Consider the following 21,089-nt stretch of genomic DNA (forward strand, 5'->3'; position numbering starts at 1 on the left):
TACTGTTGTCGTGCCTGGAGGAGAGCCCGGTCGGCCCTCCACAAGACCCCCTCCAGGTATTGACGACAAGCGGATCGCCATCGGACCCCGGTTCCTCGGTATCGTCTCAGCAGAAGGTACATCTATCCACCCGTGATCTGCCCCTCCGTGTGGAATCCCGCAAATTCTCCCCATCGTTTCTCGGCCCGTTTCCCATCTCTAAAATTATTAGCCCCTCTGCTGTTCGTCTTCTGTAGCCCCGTACCCTTTGTATACACCCCACCTTTCATGTGTCCAGAGTTAAACCTACAGCCCTTTGTCTCCTGTTTTTGTCTCCGCCTCCTCCAGGTGTCGTCCATCTTCCCCATTATCCCCTGTGTATTTATACGTGTGTTCTCTGTTTGTCGGTTGCCAGTTCATTTTGTTTTGTCAATCCTACCAGAGTTTTTCCTTCTGCCCCTGTCTCTCGATTGTTCCTGTTTTCTAGTTTTTACCTTTTCTGCCTGGCCTGACCCTGAGCCTGCCTTCCGTCCTGTACCTTTGCCCCACTGATCTGGATTTACTGACCCCTGCCCTTGACCTGTCTTTTGCCTGCCCATATTGGATTAATAAACTGTTGTTAATTTCGACGTTATCTGCATCTGGGTGTTACCTTGAAACGTGATATGGATAGTGCAGTTAGTTTGAAATTCAGAGGTTTATTCTGTTTGCCCTATTCAAACATATCTATTTTGATATAAAGTGTCTCTATAAAGGTAAGACAAATGTGTTTATATTGTCATACTTTCACTGGCCAGATCCAACTTGCTTTATACAGTAATGGTGGCCTGATTCCCAGCTTGTCATACACTCTTAGAAGCAAGGGTTCCAAAAGGGTTCCTCGGCTGTTCCCATAGGAGAACACTTTTTGGTTCCAGGCAGAACTCTTTGGGTTCCATGTAGGGTTCTACAAGGGTTCTCCCATGGGGACAGCCAAAGAACCATTTTAGGTTCTAGATACACTCGTACAACAAAAGGTGCTATGTATTTCACCTCAGATGTGTTGGTTCTGAATGTTTGGGCTGTGTAATGATTCAGAACACTGTATATGAACCAGGGAGCCATGGGCCAACTGTATGAGTGCCGACTTGATGTATCCGAGAGGAACAGGCTAACAGGCTAGCTAACCCCAGGTGTGCTAGCAGCATCAGCGGACAGGAATGAGGGTCATTCCACCAGCCCTGCACCTCGTCCACATACTGCGACCAGCCAAACAGAAAAGCCAGAATTTACTGGGCTGCCATGACAATCTGTCAGTTAGTCACGTGCCTGCCTATATGGTCCCCAATGGCTGTGACTAATAGCCACTCACCCAGCCAGCCAGCCAGCCCCCCACTGCTGCCCAGCACAGGCCCATGTGTGGATGTCCATCAGATAGGCTATGGGCCCTGCCTCCCTGCATGATTCCCTGCCTGACTAACTGCCACACTCCAGGGGAAAGCGGCCCGCCACTCCAATTTCCTATTATAGCGTTGGCTGGCTGCAGGGAGAAGGGCGACGGGAGGAACTGACACAAGAGACCGTTTGGATCTGGGTTGGAAGCTGGGTTGCTAGGTGGAGAGACCCCCCTGCTGACACCATGTGACCTTATTCTGGGTGAGGTGAGTGGCTGGCTACAGATAGTAATTGGGAAATGCACTCGGATTGCACTCTACTTTTAAATCCTTCCATGAGTGCTGATGGCGAAGTAAAATAATCTCTCCAAAACAATGTAAGGACTTCCAGTATATTCTTTTAAACCATCTAGGTTAAACTAAAATGCACATTTTATTGTCTAACATTTAGGTAAAAGTCTGTGTCACTAGCTTGCAAACAGAAATGTCAAAGTCAAACATGTCTCCAATTTTCCTTTACATACTGCTTTTTCAAAGATACAATACTTCCCTGTCTCGATACTTCTGCAACAACCCTTTACTCTGTATCTGTCAAGTCAGCAAAGGGATTGAAGCCTCTTTTTCCAGACCCTATAATCACACTGGACCTTGCTTGCTGCCAGTAACAGGTGTTGGCCTGACATTTGACTGATTAGTTGAGATATGGAAGGTGTGACATAACGAGAGACAGGCCATTACTGTATGAAATACAATGTGACAAAAATAGACCTGCTTAAATAGAGCACATTGGTACAGTAAGGAGCCAATTCAACGAAAGTGAATATAGTAAATAGTACCTTGAAAAATGTCTCAATGACAGAAACAAAACGCAATAATCTTCATTGGAGTATTATAATCTAAATCTGTTTGCAGGATTTCAGCATATACAGCAGCTTCAGTGACAAAGGCAGACCACACAGCTGATCCCAGACAGTAAACAAATCATGAACAGTGTGTGTTGGAAAACCAGTACTAACCCATCATTGTAATCAGATGCCATTTGCCTCTCATTCTACGCTTTAATGAGTGTGACACTTGTGTTGGTGATGCAATTAGCTATTTTTGATACCTTGTTTTCATGGAGAGACCATGGGAGAGACAAGTGAGTCACAGGCCAAAAGATAGCCAGGCAGTAAGCCACAACCCCATGAGTTCACCAGGAGCTATAGACTGTCTCCAACCCTCAACCCCTCACATGAATAGCCACTGTTAGTATTTGAAGATGTTTAAAGGCAAAGCTAGCAGGCTGCTATGGGCCCATGCTCCTAGGTACTAAAATTAGCCAATGAGCGTTTCCATTTCATGGGCCTGCTGCCACTCGACACCAACATGGTTACTCCAATATGTGGGGTAGCTAGCTGCTTCCTGTGTTACTGGTCAGTTTGGCCACACCGGTTTCTGCGTCTATTTCGGTACAGACACATTTCTGTGCTCAAATTTGAGTGTCATTTGCCCCACTGCATTTAGCACATGGATCTCAGGGCTTGAGTAAGTTCAAGGACTTCTCTTTGGCTATTTCTTTATTACAAAAAAACTGTTTTCCTGCTTGTAAAGTTGTTGTTACTCATGCCTATGTTTTTTTTTAGCAGGGGCCGTGGATTCATCTCTCTACCCCAAACATGGAATACACAATCAAAAGGTAAACCAGCATTTTATCTTCATATGTGGTAATAACTGTCCAATGCATGGACATGTGAGGGGATATTTGGATCACACCGTCAGGATCCTTTTTTCATGTTTGGGGTGAAGGGCTCACAATGTCTTCTACAGTAATAGCTAAACATCACATATGCCACAGGTACATGACAAACATAATGTCATCCTTTGCTGTCAATATTCAATACTTTTTATTTTCATGATCTCATATGCATATTTCTTACCAGTAAAAAGTTTGGACACACCTACTCATTCAAGAGTTTTTCTTTATTTTTTTATATTTTCTATATTGTAGAATAATAGTGAAGATGTCACAACTATGAAATAACACATATGGAATCATGTAGCAAACCAAAACATGTTAAACAAATCTAAATATACATTAGATTTTAGATTCTTCAAAAGAAGGCACCGTTTGCCTTGATAACAGCTTTGTACACTCTTGGCATTCTCTCAACCAGCTTCACCTGGAATGCATTTCCAGCAACTTGAAGGAGTTCCCAAATATGCTGAGCACGTTGGCTGATTTCCCTTCACTCTGCGGTCCAACCCATCCCAAACCATCTCAATTGGGTTGAGGTTGGGTGATTGTGGAGGCAAGGTCATCTGATGCAGCACTCAATCACTCTCCTTCTTGGTCAAATAGCCCTTTCACAGCCTGGAGGTGTGTTGAGTCATTGTCCTGTTGAAAAGCAAATCATAGTCCCACTAAGCCCAAATCAGATGGGATGCCATTTCGCTGCAGAATGCTGTGGTAGCCATGCTGGTTAAGTGTCCATAAGTCCTTATGTGTTATTTCATAGTTGTGATGTCTTCACTATTATTCTACAATGTATAAAATAGTAAAAAATAACGAAAAACCCTGTAATGAGTAGGTGTGTCCAAACTTTCAACTGGTATTGTGTATATATATATATATATATATATAGTAAATACACTACCTTTCAAATGTTTGGGGTCACTTAGAAATGTCCTTGTTAATGAAAGAAAATCAAAAAATGTTGTCCAATAAAATAACATAACATTGATCAGAAATACAGTGTAGACATTGTTAATGTTGTAAATGACTATTGTAGCTGGAAACGGCAGATTTTTTATGGAATGGACTTGGACTTATGGACTTGTGAGATGTCTGTTTCTCAAACTAGACAGTCTAATGTACTTTTCCTCTTGCTCAGTTGTGCACCGGGGCCTCCCACTCCTTTTTCTATTCTGGTTAGAGACAGTTTGCGCTGTTCTGTGAAGGGAGTAGTACACAGCGTTGTACGAGATATTCAGTTTCTTGGCAATTTCACGCATGGAATATCCTTAATTTTTCAGAACAAGAATAAACTGACGAGTTTCAGAAGAAAGGTCTTTGTTTCTGGGCATTTTGAGCCTGTAATTGAACCCACAAATGCTGACGCTCCAGATACTCAACCAGTCTAAAGAAGGCCAGTTTTATTACATATTTAATCAGCACAACAGTTTTCAGCTGTGCTAACATAATTGCAAAAGGGTTTTCTAATGACCAATTAGCCTTTTAAAATGATAAACTTGGATTAGCTAACACAACGTGCCATTGGAACACAGGAGTGATGGTTGCTGATAATGGGCCTCTGTACACCTATGTAGATATTGCATAAAAAATCTGCTGTTTCCAGCAACAATAGTCATTTGCAACATTAACAATGTTTACACTGTATTTCTGATCAATGTTTAATAGACAAAAAAACAGTGTGTGTATATATTTTTATATTTGGATCACATAGTCAGTGATCCAAATAGATATATCAATTGAATAAACCAACTAAAGTTTTTTTCAATGAAAGTCCAGACATTTTATGAGCTATGAGGCGGAACATTTAAGACAATGTTTGTTATGTTGCTGGCATTAATGTTACATTTACTGCTTATTACTGTACACACAATGCATATTCCTGTACATTGACTGTATATTACTGAATATTTACCTTGGGGTGTGATAGATAGTCTCTGTGCTGTAGTTCCTTCTCTGCTATTAATAAACCAACCAGATGCTGGGAAATCACCGTCTCTCTAACTGGTTTCAAATTATAAGTACTGGAAAATAGCTTCCTGCCAGCCAAATTCTTCTGAAAAGTGGATGCATTCTTTCACCTTCTCATGAATAGTGGTCACAATGACTTAATACAGTATATTGTTTTATATTGAGGGCAAAGGACTGAAAATGCATGTGTGTGACCTTCATTAAGTTGTAATTACCGTCCGCAGCGAGAGGCCTATAAATGGCTGGATAACCGTTATTGATCTTGGCATGATCTTTGAACTTGGACATGAATCTGAATCATGTCTCTTCTGTGCTTTTGAATCAAGTTTTACTCAGGGTGTTTTATTGAATACAACTCTAAGGCTTATTCTATACATTCAGTACCCTCACTCTGTTTGTGTGTATATTTATCTCAATCAGCTGTCGCTAGTTTTAAGGAGTGTCCCAGTTTTTTGGGGTATTTTAGTTTTTTAATTATATTATATATTTTTTCTCCCTTTTCTCCCCAATTTCGTGGCATCCAATTGGTAGTTAGTCTTTTCCCATCACTGCAACTCCCGTATGGACTCGGGAGAGGCAAAGGTCGAGAGCCGCGAGTCCTCCGAAACACGACCCAGCCAAGCCGCACTGATTCTTGATTCCTGCTTAACCTGGAAGCCAGCCGCACCAATGTGTCGGAGGAAACACCGTACACCTGGCGACCGTGTCAGCGTGCATGCGCCCGGCCCACCACCAAAGTCTTTATAGCGCTATGGGACAAGGACATCCCGGCTGGCCAAACCATCCCCTAACTCGGATAACACTGGGCCAATTGTGCGCCACCCCATGGGTCTCCCGGTCGCGGCCGACTTCGACAGAGCCTGGAGTCGAACCAGGACCTCTAGTGGCACCAGATTCTCTTTAGACCAGTGCGCCACTCAGGAGGCCCCCCCAGTTTTGTATTATCAGTGACGTTGACCAATATGCCAATTGTTAAGCTCCCAGGTCAGAATATCGAAATGAGTTAATGAGCTATTCTAGGCACTCACCCAGATAGCTAAACTAAGCTAAGCAGCTGCTGCAAAGTGTACTGTGAATGATGTCTTCATTTCAGGGCATTGTCGATGCCTGATGTAGACTTAGTCTCCATTTAAAATGTTTAAAGACCATTGTGGTGTGTGATTTCCTTATATATGCTTGACCATCAATCACAATATGAAAATATATAATAAGTAAAGTACTGTATGTCCATTGTAAAGGTCACCCACCACATGTAACGTACTAATGCGAAAGCAACATGCTACCCACATGGTTGTATACAAAACAATGCTGATTTATTGGAATGGTGCAAACAACAACAGTGACTACAAATTGATGGCCTTCTCCGATAATAACACGTATATATATATATATATATATATATATATATATATATAAAGACTAGCATGTAGATGTAATTGCCGACTGCAGAGAGAGGCCTATAAATGGCTGGATAACTGTTATTGATCTTGGCATGATCTTTGAACTTGGACATGAATCTGAATCATGTCTCTTCTGTGCTTTTGAATCAAGTTTTACTCAGGGTGTTTTATTGAATACAACTCTAAGGCTTATTCTATACATTCAGTACCCTCTGTTTGTGTGTATATTTATCTCAATCAGCTGTAGCTAGTTTTAAGAGTGTCCCAGTTTTTTGGGGTATTTTAGTTTTTGAATGATATTATATCTTTTTTATTCCTTTTCTCCCCAATTTTGTGGTATCCAATTGGTAGTTACAGTCTTGACCCATCGCTGCAACTCCCGTACGGACTCGGGAGAGGCGAAGGTAGTCAGATACAGGGCAGTACAGGGCAGAATGGGCATTAGCTCCTACAAAATCCCAGTATTTATTCTCATGCTGTTCATAGCCATTGTCATGCCTGATGTTTAGTAAAGGGCCTAAAAACATATTCCTTTCCTTAAAATAGCCTGCGGTATGGTGTGTGTTTGGGGTGTACATAGCTACCAGATAGTTGAGTTCACACATGTCATATACACAAAGGTCAAAGCGAAATATGTGGTATGCCAAACCCTTTAAAGTGCTATCAAAATGGACACAGTCTTTTTTTTATACCGTTAGGAGGAATTGCATAAAATAAATACCACAATGTCAAGCTGGTAATCTATTCAAATGATTAGGCTGATGAAATGTAAACTCTTCTCTTTTCAATCTGCGTAAAGCAATGACGTTATGAAGGTCCAGGGTTTCCTCTTTGATTGTGACACTGTATCTCTTTCCCAGGCAGATGGCGAGCTGACCAAACTGGGGACCATATAGACTCCGCCATCTACAACCTACTGCAGAGGTGTGATTGGTGTCAACCATCAGCCTTCACCATGACCTGCGTGGAGAAGCGTCAACACGTGAGCCACCGGAGCACCATGCTCCACCACCGCTTCCCCAACGGCTTCACTGAGATCTTCATGGACGAGACGGACCGAGAGGTCAGCACGCTCACCGACCGCGCCTTCCGGAGCCTGTGCATCGGAGACGAGGCCGCCTACAACGATGAGTTCTCATACGGATACCCTTTCAGCTGTCACAAGCCCCTAGTGGAGGAGCCCCTGAAAAGGACTAAAGACACGGGTAAAAAGCACCAAATCAATGGTACCATTGGCACTCAACCCTGGAAGCAGCAGAAGAGCATGTCCAGTTTGACTCTCCTCAAAGCATTCAGTGCTACAGAGGAGAAATGTGAGGGCATGCTGATTAAAAACTGGGATTTTAAGGACACTAACGGAGACTCTTGGGATAAGTCAGCCCTCCTCAGCATCGAAAGGGAACTATCGGAATTCTCCTCAGATTATAACAACCTCATAGCCAAGAAATCAGGCAAGGATGCAAAGTTCTCTAAGACAAAAAACTGCATATCCAACTTCAAGCTGCGGAAACTGCACATCAAAAACTGTTTCCTCCACAGCGAGTTCAGCCCATTCCAATCGTGGAGGGATTTTAACCACTCTCCGTTCGGCCAGGAAGACATCACCTCCATTCCCCATGTGGTGGACAACCTCCCTAAGTGGTATGACTCCCCTTTATACAAAGAGCTGACTGAGGCACATAGAATAGAGACTTTGCGTGCAGAGGAGATGGAGCAGCAGTTCCAGAAACCAGTTGAACCCCCTCCTCCTCCTCGTCCTCCACCCAATGTTCTACCAAAACCCTCTGCCCCTGAGAAGAGGTGTGTATCAGACACCTCTTCCCAGGGTGAAACCAGCACCCCCTGGAGAAGAAATAGAGTGAGAGTCAAGAGTGCTGTGCCTGTCAACCAACCAGGACTACTTTGCACTCCCACTGAAACCCCCAAACTGGTGGAGGAGAGTAACATACCTTATAAAAAGAAAGTAAAGTCGATAAAGGTGAAAGAAGTGGAAGAGCTGTGCTCTTTGACCTCTACTCCATTCAGCATTTCTCAGCTGATGACACCCATAATACCATCCAGACAGGCCACAGACACCTCAGAGATCCTGTCAGCGGTGCTCTCTCCCTCTCTCCTTGATCTCACCCGCCTAGACTTAGAGCATGTGTCGCCAGTCAAATCAAGGTCGACCCCAGAGGTCATCAAACGAGAGAGCTACAAATCCATCGCGTCCAGTTTGTTGTTCAACCTCAAGGATAACAGGAAGAGGGTCAAGAGCAGGTACAGCCCGCCAAAGTTCAAAACCGAACAGGCGGATCGGCGTACTCTGTCTCCAAAGCTGCTGGAACAGAGACTACTCAAATATGCACAAGCTCCTTCTGACGTTACAGCTTCTGGCTTCAGTACACCTGCCATTCTAGCCTCTGGCTTCAGTACACCTGCCATTCTAGCCTCTGGCTTCAGTACACCTGCCATTCTATTAGATGGACTGCCTATCTGTAGCCCTGATGTTTCGGAATCTAGCAATGCTGGTCTTAGGAAATATCTAGATTCTGATATATCAGACGATTATTTGATATCCAACTTATTGCAAACCAAAAGAGAGGCTGCGGCTAGCAGGAGCCCCGGGTCTCCCTTTTCACACCCAAAGGTGAACAAGAGCCCTCGGACTAAGAAACAAATGTACCCAACTCTGAACTTGTACAATAGTCTTGTAGAGCCAGAGATGAAACACTTCTCACCGTCATTGAATAAGGATACTTTGTCCATTACCACACCAAACAAAGGGCTTTCTCCGAATATGTCGGACAACACAAAAGACCATCCTACTACACAAAAGGATAGGATTTCTCTGAATATATCAGAAAAGCCGGCGCTAAAGGAGAAAGGTGTCGGTGACCAGCCTGTACATACAAGAACGAATAGGGGAGCATTACCTACAGCACAAAACAAAGTGTTATCCCCAAATAGAACAGACAATGCGAAACAGCCAACAAAAGACACAGTGGAATTCAAGGAAAAACATCATGATGAACAGACTGCAAGTACAAGAGAAGCCATCACAGCAACTAGGGACACATTGATAACAGCTCAAAATGAAATGCTGCCCTCAAATAGAGCGTACAACACGAACAGGTCAACAAAGGACATGATAGAGTTAAATGTCAAAGACAGTGTTGAAGAGGTTATGAGAGCCGGTATGGAAGCAATATTTACCACCCGAAACAAACTATTCTCTCCCAATAGAGCAGAAGCTGTTGAAGCGTTAACCAATAAGACCAACATTGTCAAAACAGAGGACCCTCAAGTGAAAGATGAAAAGGGAATTGTAGTAGAGGATAGACATTTGTTTTATTCATTTTCAGTGCCAAGGCCAGGCTACAGACAGATAGAGCCACAGGCAACAGGTGACATTTGTCCAATGGAAAACATCCTCGCCAACGGATTAATAGAAAGTTCCGAAAAAGAGAAAGAACGTATGGTGGTAGAAAAAGCGAAGGAGCCTGTTAAAGAGCAAGGCAGGTTTAAGCATATATTTTCAGCGAGACAGAACAACTATATTAAAAGCCAAAGATATGCGCTGATGGAGAATGGTGAGGAAGAGCAGGAGGGGGAAGATTTAGAACCTAAAATGGAGGTGAATAACAAGAAAGACATGGATAAGGAAGTACAGGATGCAGAGAGTTCAGTTCACAAAGAAATGAAAGATAGTGAAAATATAATAAGCGACTTACATGCACTTAAAGAGCTGGAGAAGGCCAGATTGGGTGGACGCCATAGCAAGGACGGTGAGCATTTGAAGCCCAAGCCAATGATAGATGGGGAGGCAAAAGCGAAAAACGATTTAATTTCAAGGGAGCTTAGGAACATTAAAAGGGGTATTCTTTCTATGCGAGGAAACACGTTCGCTAAAAAAGAGGCATTTGCGAATAGAGAGAAGGAGCAAGCGAGGCGTGATGTATTCTCAAAGATAGACAACAACGTGGTTGTAAACAAATCGTTGATCAATGACAATTACGACAAGGCTAAAATGGCACTCGAGGAAATCATATCGGAGAGAGCGGAGAAACGTAAAAATCAAGTATTTAGTCATAAAGAATGTGAAAACAATAGAGTCCCTGATGAGAACCCGGATGATAGTTATAATGTTAGAGTCCAAAAGAGTAGACCAGCTAGACAGGATTATATCAGGAAAGCAACAGAGGGGAAACAGAACGAGGTCAGAGGGAGGCTAGGGGATCTGAAGGATCATCATCAGATACAAGGAATTCTTTCCCAGACCGAGACAAAACTTGGCGAAAATCACAGATTCGGTGCCACAATCTACACTGAACAAAATAAACTGGCAACAGGATATATCAGGGAGGAGCAAGTGCAAGGAAACGCAATCAATAATGTCAGTGGCAAACAAAAACACAATATTAGATCCAGCAAATACCCAGCAGAGGAGAGTGATAGAACCGTAGCTAAACAGCTATCAGTTGAAACAAGAGACGACACCGCTAGAAACGATGAGGTCGTCACAGAGGAGAGTCAACCGGACGCACCAGTTATCAAACCAAAGGTACCACCGAGGAGCAAGAAAGGGAGCATTAAAAAAGAGGACAGCTCAGAGAAGGAGAAAGAATGTGCAAATGTAATGGACATAATTGAGGAGGGCACAAAGAACAAGGACTTTTCCATTAGGGATCGTAAAAATGATAACATTCTACGAAAAGAGAACACACACGCAAGGGGCAAGGTCTCAAGTAAGGAGGCCCTCGATGCAAAGATACAAGCTGATCAACAAACAGATGCACTTGAAACGGAGAAGACAGCTGAGCAAGAGAAGCGTTTTGTACAAAATAAACACCACGTTGGTCTGCCAGGAGAGTACTCAAAGTATCCACATGAGGCAAATACCTGTTTTTCCCCCAGTGAGGAGAAGGAAAAAGAAATGAAGGCTCTATTAAATGAAAGGCAAACTAACACACTTCCTCGGAAGAAACTAAAAGCAGAGAAAATACAACACAATATTGAACAACAGGAACAACTGTGTGTGAGAAGGAAGGCCCCTTTAAAACCAGACAAGGATCATTCAAAACCTTCAAACCAAGTAAACACCAGTACTGAGGATGAATCAATTATGAAAAAAGATAGCATGAAAAAGATTCAAGCAACTGAAGAGTCTGACAAATCAGTTAGGGTTTGTGAAGATATTGTACATGTTGATGAAGTACTTGACCAAGATATTAGAGAAACATTCGTGTCCCCGTTGTCAAATGGCAGTAGTATAAATCCAAGTCAACAGGATCAAACCAGTATGTCCCCGAAGTCATCATATTTCTTTGTCGAAAATACATTGCAAAGAAACCTTGAAACTGACTCAAACATCTCTCATTCTTTGGAGAATTTGATTGCAAAATTTGAGGAGGTTGAGGAAGGAGTAAAGGATGGTCCAGAACGTGTGAGAGGGGATTTGGAGAGGAGGACAGAAGTGGAGTATTACTCTGTAAGTGATCATGAAAATGAGGACTTTGAAGACAAGCCAGTAGTCCATCCCAGGCGAGATAGAGAAACATCCCTGAAGGAGGAAAATGGGCCGAGAGCCAGAGAGATGGACAAAAGAGGATGGTTCCAGAGCCCGATGGACAACACAAACAATCAAACGCCAACATCTCAGTCCAACGTCTCTTCTCCCGTTCTGGGGAAACCGGCTCTATTCAAAGTGAAAGACAACATATTAAATGATCATGTCTCACCTGTAACCAAGACAGTGAAACCGGTTCTGGACAAGACAAACCATGACCCGTCGCAGCGTGCACCCTGGTCACCCAGGGAGAGCTTGAGTGGCTCTGAGAAAAGCGAGGAAGAGCATCTTGATCATCCAAAAACCTCCATTGAAATGCAGTCACCCGATAATGCCGTCACCACACCAGACAAACACTTCAAACCCAAAGAGACGGCATCTCCCCACTCTTCACACTCACTGCTGTCTCCCTCAAAACTAACCCCTGAGCACAATCGGAAAGGCCAACGTGCGCCGTGGTCACCCAGGGAGAGCTTAAGTGGCTCTGAGAGGGGCGAGGAAGACCATCTTGAAATCCCTGAACTCCATGCTGCTACCATCACAACAGACAAACACCTCAAACCAAGAGAGACTGCATCTCACCACTCACCACTCACCCCACTGTCTCCCTCAAAACTGACCCCCGAAAACAGCCAAAGCGGCCAACAATACGGGTCTTTCCTCACAGTCACACAGGAATATAACAAACATTCAAGGCTAAGCACATCATCAGAAGAAAGGACGAGCACAGTGGATACAGCTGATGACACCCCAGACGTTTACAAGGTGTCCAGCGAGAGGTCTGGTTCTGTCTGCCGCGCCAACGACACCCAAGGCCCCGGCAGACCCCCCGTGGTGCCTCCCAAGTCCGAGAAGGCCCTCTTCAAAGCCATGAAGCTGACCACCAGGAGGATCCAAAAGGAAGAGAAGGAAAGTCAACCGCAAAAGAGCAGTACTAAGATCTGTAGTAGAAGAAGTGACAAAAACAAGAGGGATAAATCATCGGAGCCGAAAAGTAGTAGTAGTGATAGTAGTGAGAAACATCGTACTAGAGGGAAGCAACATCAGGAGAGGACAGAACACAGCAGCCGTAGCAGTGAGAAGCACAGACGTGGTGAATCCGAGCATCAAGGCCGTAGTCGTGAAAAGCACAGGCACAATGAATCAGAGAGCCAGGCCCGTAACAGTGAGAAGCACCACGATGATGTACCCGAACATCAGAGCCATAGCAGTGAGAAGTCCAGGCAACAAAGAACAGAGCCCAGCAGTCGTGGTAGTGAGGAACACAGGCATGGGGAATCGACGCGTCAAGAATGCAGCAGTGACAATCAGAGACATGGAGGATCCGAGCGTCAAAGCCGTAACCGTGACAAACAATGTTGTGGCGAATCAGAGTGCCATAGGAGTGAGAAACACAGCCGCGACAAGCCAGAACAGAGATTCCGTAGCAGTGACAGAGCTGTCAGTGAGCAAAAAAGTCCAAACGGTGAGAGATCCATGACTGGGAGACAACAGCGCCTTAGATCTCAGAGCATGGACAGACACATTGGTAATAAAACAGAAGAGAGAATTCGTAGCAGTGTGACATCTCCTAGGGAAAGACCGGAGCCGAGGAGTCAGCATATTGAGAAGTCCATTAGGGATGAGCTGTCTCAGAGGGGCCGAGCCCGCGAGAGATCCAACAGAGAGAAACTAGAACACAGAAACCACAGTGTTGATTCCTATGCCAGTGACATTATAGACTTGACATCACCTCACCCTAATCTCTCCCGCCAGTCAAGTTACACCGGCCAGTTCTCCCGTCAATCCAGCATCGAGCACCGTTATGCCTCCTTCCCAATGACCCAACGGAAGTTATTGCAGGACCCAGACTCAGGGCAGTACTTCGTAGTCGACATGCCCGTCCAGGTCAAGACGAAGACCTTCTTTGATCCAGAAACTGGGAATTACGTGCAGCTACCTATTCAACCTCCAGAAGGCCCCACAATGGAGGTGATGAACGCACCATTGGTGCTCTACCAAGGTTCCTTTGTCCCAGTGCCTGTCTCATCCATCCCATCACAGAAGTCCACTGTCCACGCCTCACAGCTGGACCAGGAAGACTTTGAACGGATGCGGGAAAGGCAGCGATGTAAACACAACGGCGAAGGCCATCCCTACCTAGAGCCAGTGTATGGCTCACAAGACCACATGCTAGGGGAGTTCTTAGGCACTGAGGACCTTTATGACTGTATGAACTGATAGGGCTTTTATCAACTTCGCGAGAAAAGTTGAACAGTGTTGAAGTGGAGTGTTAATTTGCATTTGTGGTTAATACGAGCTACTGTAGAGTTCATATATAAATGGCATTTGGGAGTGTCTGACCACAGGGATTTATGTATGATTAAGATATTATTCATAAATGTTTTTTGATGGAAAATGACAGCATAAAGAAAAAAACATGGAAGTCCTATGTACATAAGTATTTTCACACGTAGACAGGAAGTTTGGTTGTAAATCTTGAGAGGATTTCTATGAATATAATTGAAGTGGTGTTTCACCTCTTTTCATGAATTGTTGTAATTGTTTTATTGATGTCAAGTTTAGCTTTTTTTTCCCCAAAAAAGCTGTTTGCCCTCACAAATAACACAATTTTGGCAGATTTTTACATTTTTATTTAAACCAAAAGGACACATTATGTTTTGATGTATGTTTCAGTAGTCATTACCAATATCAATTTCGTTATTTTCACTCTAATATACAGTATGCACTGTGTTTTGCATGCACGAGTTTAAATATTTCATGCAACGGAATATTGAAAGTCGCATATTCTGTTTCATACTTATATCATCAAATGTATGGTATTTACATGTATTGTAAGTGGCAATCATTGATCATTGTAACATGATTGGAAATACTTGGGAGATACTTGGAAATATGTTTGGCAGTATTTTGGATTTAATGACTAGATAAAGCAGGGCTGCGTTTTGTTTTTGTAAATCATTCCAATAAAAAAAAAACTCTGAAAAACTAGGGTTATCCTCTGTTGTAATTTCATAATCTTGATGTTGTAAAAATATATATAGGTTACATTTCAAAAAGTGATTTTTATCCATTTTAAAATGGCGTACCTTTTCATAGGTAGCGAGACTTGATGATCAGGCCTACACTGCACTTATTACACCGCGTTGTAATGCTTTTCCATTTGGTTTGGTCTCAATTTATGGTGAGAGATCTTTTACTGTGAATGCAAGATTGGCTTTTTAAATGTGAAACTCAGGCCTCTGGCGCCATCTAGTGTGTATTGTTCATTACATTGACGATGGAAATCGCAAACCTAGTGTATGACAGGTTTATATTTCAGGGCAATTATAAACCAACCGGACGCTTAATTTCAGCACCTTGGTCGGTGACACGGGGACTTCCATTAGGCCTACTGCCATTGTACGGCCTCAAAGCCTTATCAAATATCAATACAAACATGATAAACTGCAACAACCAACTTTGATTTCTTACAAAAAACATACATTTATACATGAATCACTGGACATACTTTTAATATTTTCAATTCAACCAATATTTCTGAAAGCTGTGTAAAATGAAACCATATCGTCATACTGTTTCAGAACCACGTTTTCCTCCTCATTGGAGAGCTTTAGAGCGTGCATGACAGACTGCACAGTCGCGTGATTCGTGGCACGGAAACTCTTTCCGAGTGGGAACGGACAGGAGCTCTTGCATTAATTAGTAAGCATTGTAACCCCGTGGAGAAATGATCCAGCCAGCCCAGCCGATTACCTCGAGGTCCACAAAGAGGGGGATCCGCTGGCATTACATGGTGCGGCTGCGGGGATAACTTGGTGCTGCGCATTTCCGCCTGCTCCTGCTGTCTTGAGGCGATACCTTCGGACTGTCAGGTGTTGTGGCGTGGCTGAAATGTCCGACAAAAATGTAAATGAGAAATAAATATATAAGAATTTTAATAATCTTTTACGGTTACAACAGCAAACTTCCTCATTTCTCAGAATATAATTTGATAATTGACAGCAGAGCAATATGGTAGAAATGTCTGGGCTAAACGTTCTATGATGAACTAAGTCCAAATCATAGTAAAGAATCAGAGAAACATTTATTTTCAAAATGTAATTATCCCTGTTTGTTTCATTCAGACCTGCAAATAGTCATAGGCACATTATTAAATGTAATCATCCCGCACACCAGATTATAAAACATGTAATGAACAAAATGAAAGACAGCTACAAAAGTTAACGTGGTCAAAAAGTCGTGGTCGAAAAATATGAGGTCATTTGGCGTTCCATTATGGTGCAAATGACTCCAAAACCTATAAAAGTCCGCCATTGCGGATTGTCTTCATAAATCCATCAGACATGGACACCCACTGCATCAACTTGGAGAAGAGAACCGGACCTGAGGATTGGAGCTCCGAGGTCACACTGCCACCTGCAGTGGACCCAGTGCATCTTCAGAGACCCTTGCAAAGGGTCTTACTAAAGAGATCCAGAAGACAATTAAGGAACTGCTGGACTCCGGTGTGGCCACTGGCAACTGGCGCAGCTCCCAATGTCCACGACATGAAGCTCACGCCAGAGATCCTGGAGGTGATTGAGAACCCTGGTGCACGTGGAACCGGCTACCCGCCCAGCTGACCATTCTATGTATTGCTGCGGCTGCCCTGTAACTAAGCGCCGACTCAGATGTACTACCAGACGGAGAGCTGGATGAGCTACACCGAGCAGGCTACGTCCAAGGACGAGGAGGGATGATGACTATTAATCTTTTTTTTCTTCTTTTTTTTTAATCTATTGATGTGAAGTTGAAGGTCTGTAGGCCTTGCACATAGTGGGGTCCATAATGAAATAAATAAATAATACAAATACTGAGCTATATTTTATGCTAAAAAACACATGAAATAGTATTTTATACTAAAACAATTGCACAGAGAAAGAGATTTAAGACCTTAACAAATAATTTTAAAAATCGCAAAAAGATAGTGGTCAAAATGATTGACACTCCTGTATTCAATACTCCATAGCAACAACAAAAAAGCTCTATGTCACATACACTAGATAGATGCAGTGAAATGTGTTGTTTTCCAAGGTCAGCCACAGTAGTACGGTGACCCTGGAGCAAAGTATGGTTAAGTGCCTTGCTCAAGGGCACATCGACAGATTTTTCACCTTGTCACTTCGGGTATTCAAACTAGCCACCCAACACTTTAATGATTAGTTTACCTGCCACCCACTCTTCACCAAGTACCAGGACATTTTAGCCAAAAACATGGTTGCCTCTGCCAGGAGGCTGACACTTGGCCGCAAGTGGATCTTCCAGCAACACAATAACCCCAAGCATTATTTTTTATTTTTTATTTAACCTTTATTTAACCAGGTAGGCTAGTTGAGAACAAGTTCTCATTAGCAACTGCGACCTGGCCAAGATAAAGCATAGAAGTGTGAACAGACAACATAGAGTTACACATGGAGTAAACAATTAACAAGTCAATAACACAGTAGAAAAAAAGGGGAGTCTATATACATTGTGTGCAAAAGGCATGAGGAGGTAGGCGAATAATTACAATTTTGCAGATTAACACCGGAGTGATAAATGATCAGATGGTCATGTACAGGTAGAGATATTGGTGTGCAAAAGAGCAGAAAAGTAAATAAATAAAAACAGTATGGGGATGAGGTAGGTAAAAATGGGTGGGCTATTTACCGATAGACTATGTACAGCTGCAGCGATCGGTCAGCTGCTCAGATAGCAGATGTTTGAAGTTGGTGAGGGAGATAAAAGTCTCCAACTTCAGCGATTTTTGCAATTCGTTCCAGTCACAGGCAGCAGAGAACTGGAACGAAAGGCGGCCAAATGAGGTATTGGCTTTAGGGATGATTAGTGAGATACACCTGCTGGAGCGCGTGCTACGGATGGGTGTTGCCATCATGACCAGTGAACTGAGATAAGGCGGAGCTTTACTTAGCATGGACTTGTAGATGACAGTGGGTCTGGCGACGAATATGTAGCGAGGGCCAGCCGACTAGAGCATACAAGTCGCAGTGGTGGGTGGTATAGGGTGCTTTAGTGACAAAACGGGTGGCACTGTGATAAACTGCATCCAGTTTGCTGAGTAGAGTGTTGGAAGCAATATTGTAGATGACATCGCCGAAGTCGAGGATCGGTAGGATAGTCAGTTTTACTAGGGTAAGTTTGGCGGCGTGAGTGAAGGAGGCTTTGTTGCGGAATAGAAAGCCGACTCTTGATTTGATTTTCGATTGGAGGTGTTTGATATGAGTCTGGAAGGAGAGTTTACAGTCTAGCCAGACACCTAGGTACTTATAGATGTCCACATATTCAAGGTCGGAATCATCCAAGGTGGCGATGCTGGTCAGGCGTGCGGGTGCAGGCAGCGAACGGTTGAAAAGCATGCATTTGGTTTTACTATTAATCAAATTACACAAATAAACGGTTAATTGACCACTAAATAAACATGTTGCAATGGCCATCTCAGTCTCCGGACTTGAACCCCATTGGAAACCGGTGGTTTGAATAAAAAAAGGGCAGTCCATACCCGCAGACTAAGGATATCAAGGATCTGGAAATGATCTGCATGGGGGAATTTCCCTCCCAATGTGTTCTCCAATCTCATAACACATTTTAGAAATAAGATCAGGGTTGTTATCCTCACAAAAGGAGGGTGATTGAGTATTGAAAACAGGGGTGTCAATACTTTGACCACTTTTTTCTTTGAGGAATTGTATTAGTATATCAGAATATAATTGCATACAGTATAGCTCAGTATTTGTATTATGTTGCTCATCTTTATCAAGGGTGTCAATAATTATGTACCCCACAGTTGTTCTGTGTCTGAATTTATATAAAAAATGAAATTCTGACCAGCTAGTTTACCTTGATTTAGTGATCGATTAGTGGTTGAGCATCTTCCATCGCCTGAGAATATAACTACTGGAGGTGGGCATTCTCCTCGGGTGATTCTCTCTGTCTCTCAGAAAACGGCAGGACTGACTCAATCCACTTACCCGATGGCAGTGTAATACCAACCTGAATCCCATTATTCTCCTCGCTGTTGCGAATCCTGCAAATCCACTTGGACACCTGTCATTGGGGAAACAAAATATGTGATTAAAATATTGAAAAAATCGAGTTTAAATATGATTTGCTGAGATAAAACGTGACGCGATATTCTTACCGTTTGAGTGACGTTGAAGACTTTCCATCCCTAAGTGTATACAGGTAACAGTCTTGACGTGATTATAGATTCCATCTCCAAGGTTTCGCTCTGCTGTCTAACACCTCAGAGGTCTACCTGTGCGCAAAACATGCATTAGGCTAAACCGTACACTAATTATATCGAGTTTTTTCAACACGGTTAAAAGTCTATATTTCCAACTAACCTTGTAGAAATGGGGTCCATTATGACTTCCCTTTTTTTTTTGCCTGAACCAGTGAATTTATACATAGATCATTCTCTAATCTCTACCAAATGAGAATACATTTAATAAATTACACCTTCCACCAACATGCATAAAAATAATAATAATGAATTGTGTTAAATTAACAAGTCTGCAAGTTTTCCCCTTCAAGATAATTTAAGTATTTTTTCTTCATTATTTTCAAACATGCTTGGGCACAAAAGTAACATCAGCGGTGCGTAAGTATGCGTTTGTTGATAACGCACCTCTGTCCTCGAAGCTCCGCACCACATTGCCCTCTATTTTTTCCTGGTTCCCGGGATTCCACTGTTCCACTGCGTTGAACAAGTCCAGCATGATCTGGGATGCCTTTTTATGAGGCATTGTAGAACTCTGAGGCAAATCCGAAGGATTTATCAATTCGTCCAATCTTCTTAGCCGACTTTATTATATCCAAACGGTTGTCTTTCCCAACAGTTTCGCTGGATTCTTCGTCTAATGATATAGTTAAACATGGCCACGGTTCTACGCTGTAATATGGGGACGAGACAGACGCATAATGCTTGTAATATCATTCAAGCGATAGCCTACTGAGCCCGAATGGTTATGGGTCAGTGATTAAGCTATCCCCGCTGTTGGTCGGCACTGTCCTGAGTGTGATGGACGATTGGACAATTGGAGCTCTATGAATGAATGTATAACGGATTTAAATACTGAAGTAGCACCCCCTCAAACAGACAATTAATAATTTGACCAACAGATTGCAGGTTGGCCCAAATAAGAGGGTAATTTGACCTATTCGTCTGACCCAACCGCTTTCCCTTTTCACAAAAGATACATTATTAAATTATTAAGAAATCGAATGGAAATTGAAAACTAAACTTGATAAGACACGACGTGATAAGTAAATAACTAGGCCTATTGATCTCTCACATTATACCTTCATTTTAAGATATCCTATGGTTTAGATTATTCACGCTGCGAGTAGCAAAAAGACGAAATGACGTCCTCGCATCATGAACTAGAAGACAACTTTTTTTCTCAGTATGTTCTCGCTGATTTCTGTAGTGTGTTTTCAGTTATCTGCATTGAGGCCAGTTGGCCCTCAAATGAACGAGAGTACACAAACCTTTGACGCAAATGAAAACGGAGGTTTTCTTTGTCTCTTCGCCGGACTACGTTTGGGCATTGTCTGTTGATTGACTCACAGGATGACGTACTAATGAATGGAGGTGTCACCAAATCCAATGATCTGTGTATACGCATTTTAAATGATTCGTGGATTGTCTTCAATCAAGGGTGATGAAGAAAACAAATTCTTAAAATCATCTCACTGATCAATGGGGCTTCCACTTACAATGTATTTAATCAATTCAAAGTCATCTGCTACAAAATGATGATCCCCTCATTTGGAGGCAATTATTATCAGTCACGGGCCTTGTTATTACGCACTTGGGCCCGCACGTGGCCGTCCATGGGCAGATGATGTCTATGTGCATTTATTGAATTGGATGTATCAAACATTTCACCGTATGCATATTTTCCATTATGCATATCGATCATAATACCGAAAAGCATATTTGCCAGACACCCACAACACGGGCATAAAAACGTTTAATAAACAGCAGTGAACGTGGACAGTTGCACAGGGGACCCTGCATTGTGTGTAATCGACAGCGCATG

At 42.9% G+C, this 21,089-nt stretch overlaps 1 protein-coding gene and 1 long non-coding RNA gene across 5 annotated transcripts; one reads left to right on the forward strand and one right to left on the reverse strand.

Annotated features, from left to right (window-relative positions):
* The first annotated feature begins 1,530 nt into the window (after positions 1–1,530).
* LOC118357531 (uncharacterized) lies at positions 1,531–14,994 on the forward strand. Of its 3 annotated transcripts, none has more exons than XM_035734722.2 (3): positions 1,531–1,619; positions 2,978–3,030; positions 7,316–14,994. In XM_035734722.2, the coding sequence occupies exon 3, from the start codon at positions 7,411–7,413 to the stop codon at positions 14,221–14,223; it is 6,813 nt and encodes a 2,270-aa protein (XP_035590615.1). In that variant the 5' UTR covers positions 1,531–1,619; positions 2,978–3,030; positions 7,316–7,410; the 3' UTR covers positions 14,224–14,994. The 3 variants fall into 3 exon arrangements, 2 of the variants coding, with proteins under 2 accessions (XP_035590615.1, XP_035590614.1); XR_004820315.2 differs by lacking the exons at positions 1,531–1,619; positions 7,316–14,994 and adding exons at positions 2,613–2,879; positions 3,509–5,064; XM_035734721.2 differs by lacking the exon at positions 1,531–1,619 and adding an exon at positions 2,629–2,879.
* Positions 14,995–15,510: 516 nt separating this feature from the next.
* On the reverse strand, positions 15,511–19,294 carry LOC118357532 (uncharacterized). 2 transcript variants are annotated; one of them, XR_004820317.2, is made up of 3 exons: positions 19,184–19,294; positions 19,036–19,089; positions 15,511–15,892 (listed from the first exon to the last, which is right to left on the reverse strand). It is a non-coding gene; the product is annotated as an uncharacterized LOC118357532 (long non-coding RNA). The 2 variants fall into 2 exon arrangements; XR_004820316.2 differs by having other exon boundaries at positions 18,883–19,089.
* Positions 19,295–21,089: the final 1,795 nt, after the last annotated feature.

The sequence above is a fragment of the Oncorhynchus keta genome, chromosome 24, assembly GCF_023373465.1.
Source record: "Oncorhynchus keta strain PuntledgeMale-10-30-2019 chromosome 24, Oket_V2, whole genome shotgun sequence".
Lineage (NCBI taxonomy): Eukaryota > Metazoa > Chordata > Actinopteri > Salmoniformes > Salmonidae > Oncorhynchus > Oncorhynchus keta.

Excerpts from the sequence above, each read along its gene's own strand:
- LOC118357531 (XM_035734722.2), top strand. The coding sequence starts at position 7,411 with ATGACCTGCGTGGAGAAGCGTCAACACGTGAGCCACCGGAGCACCATG.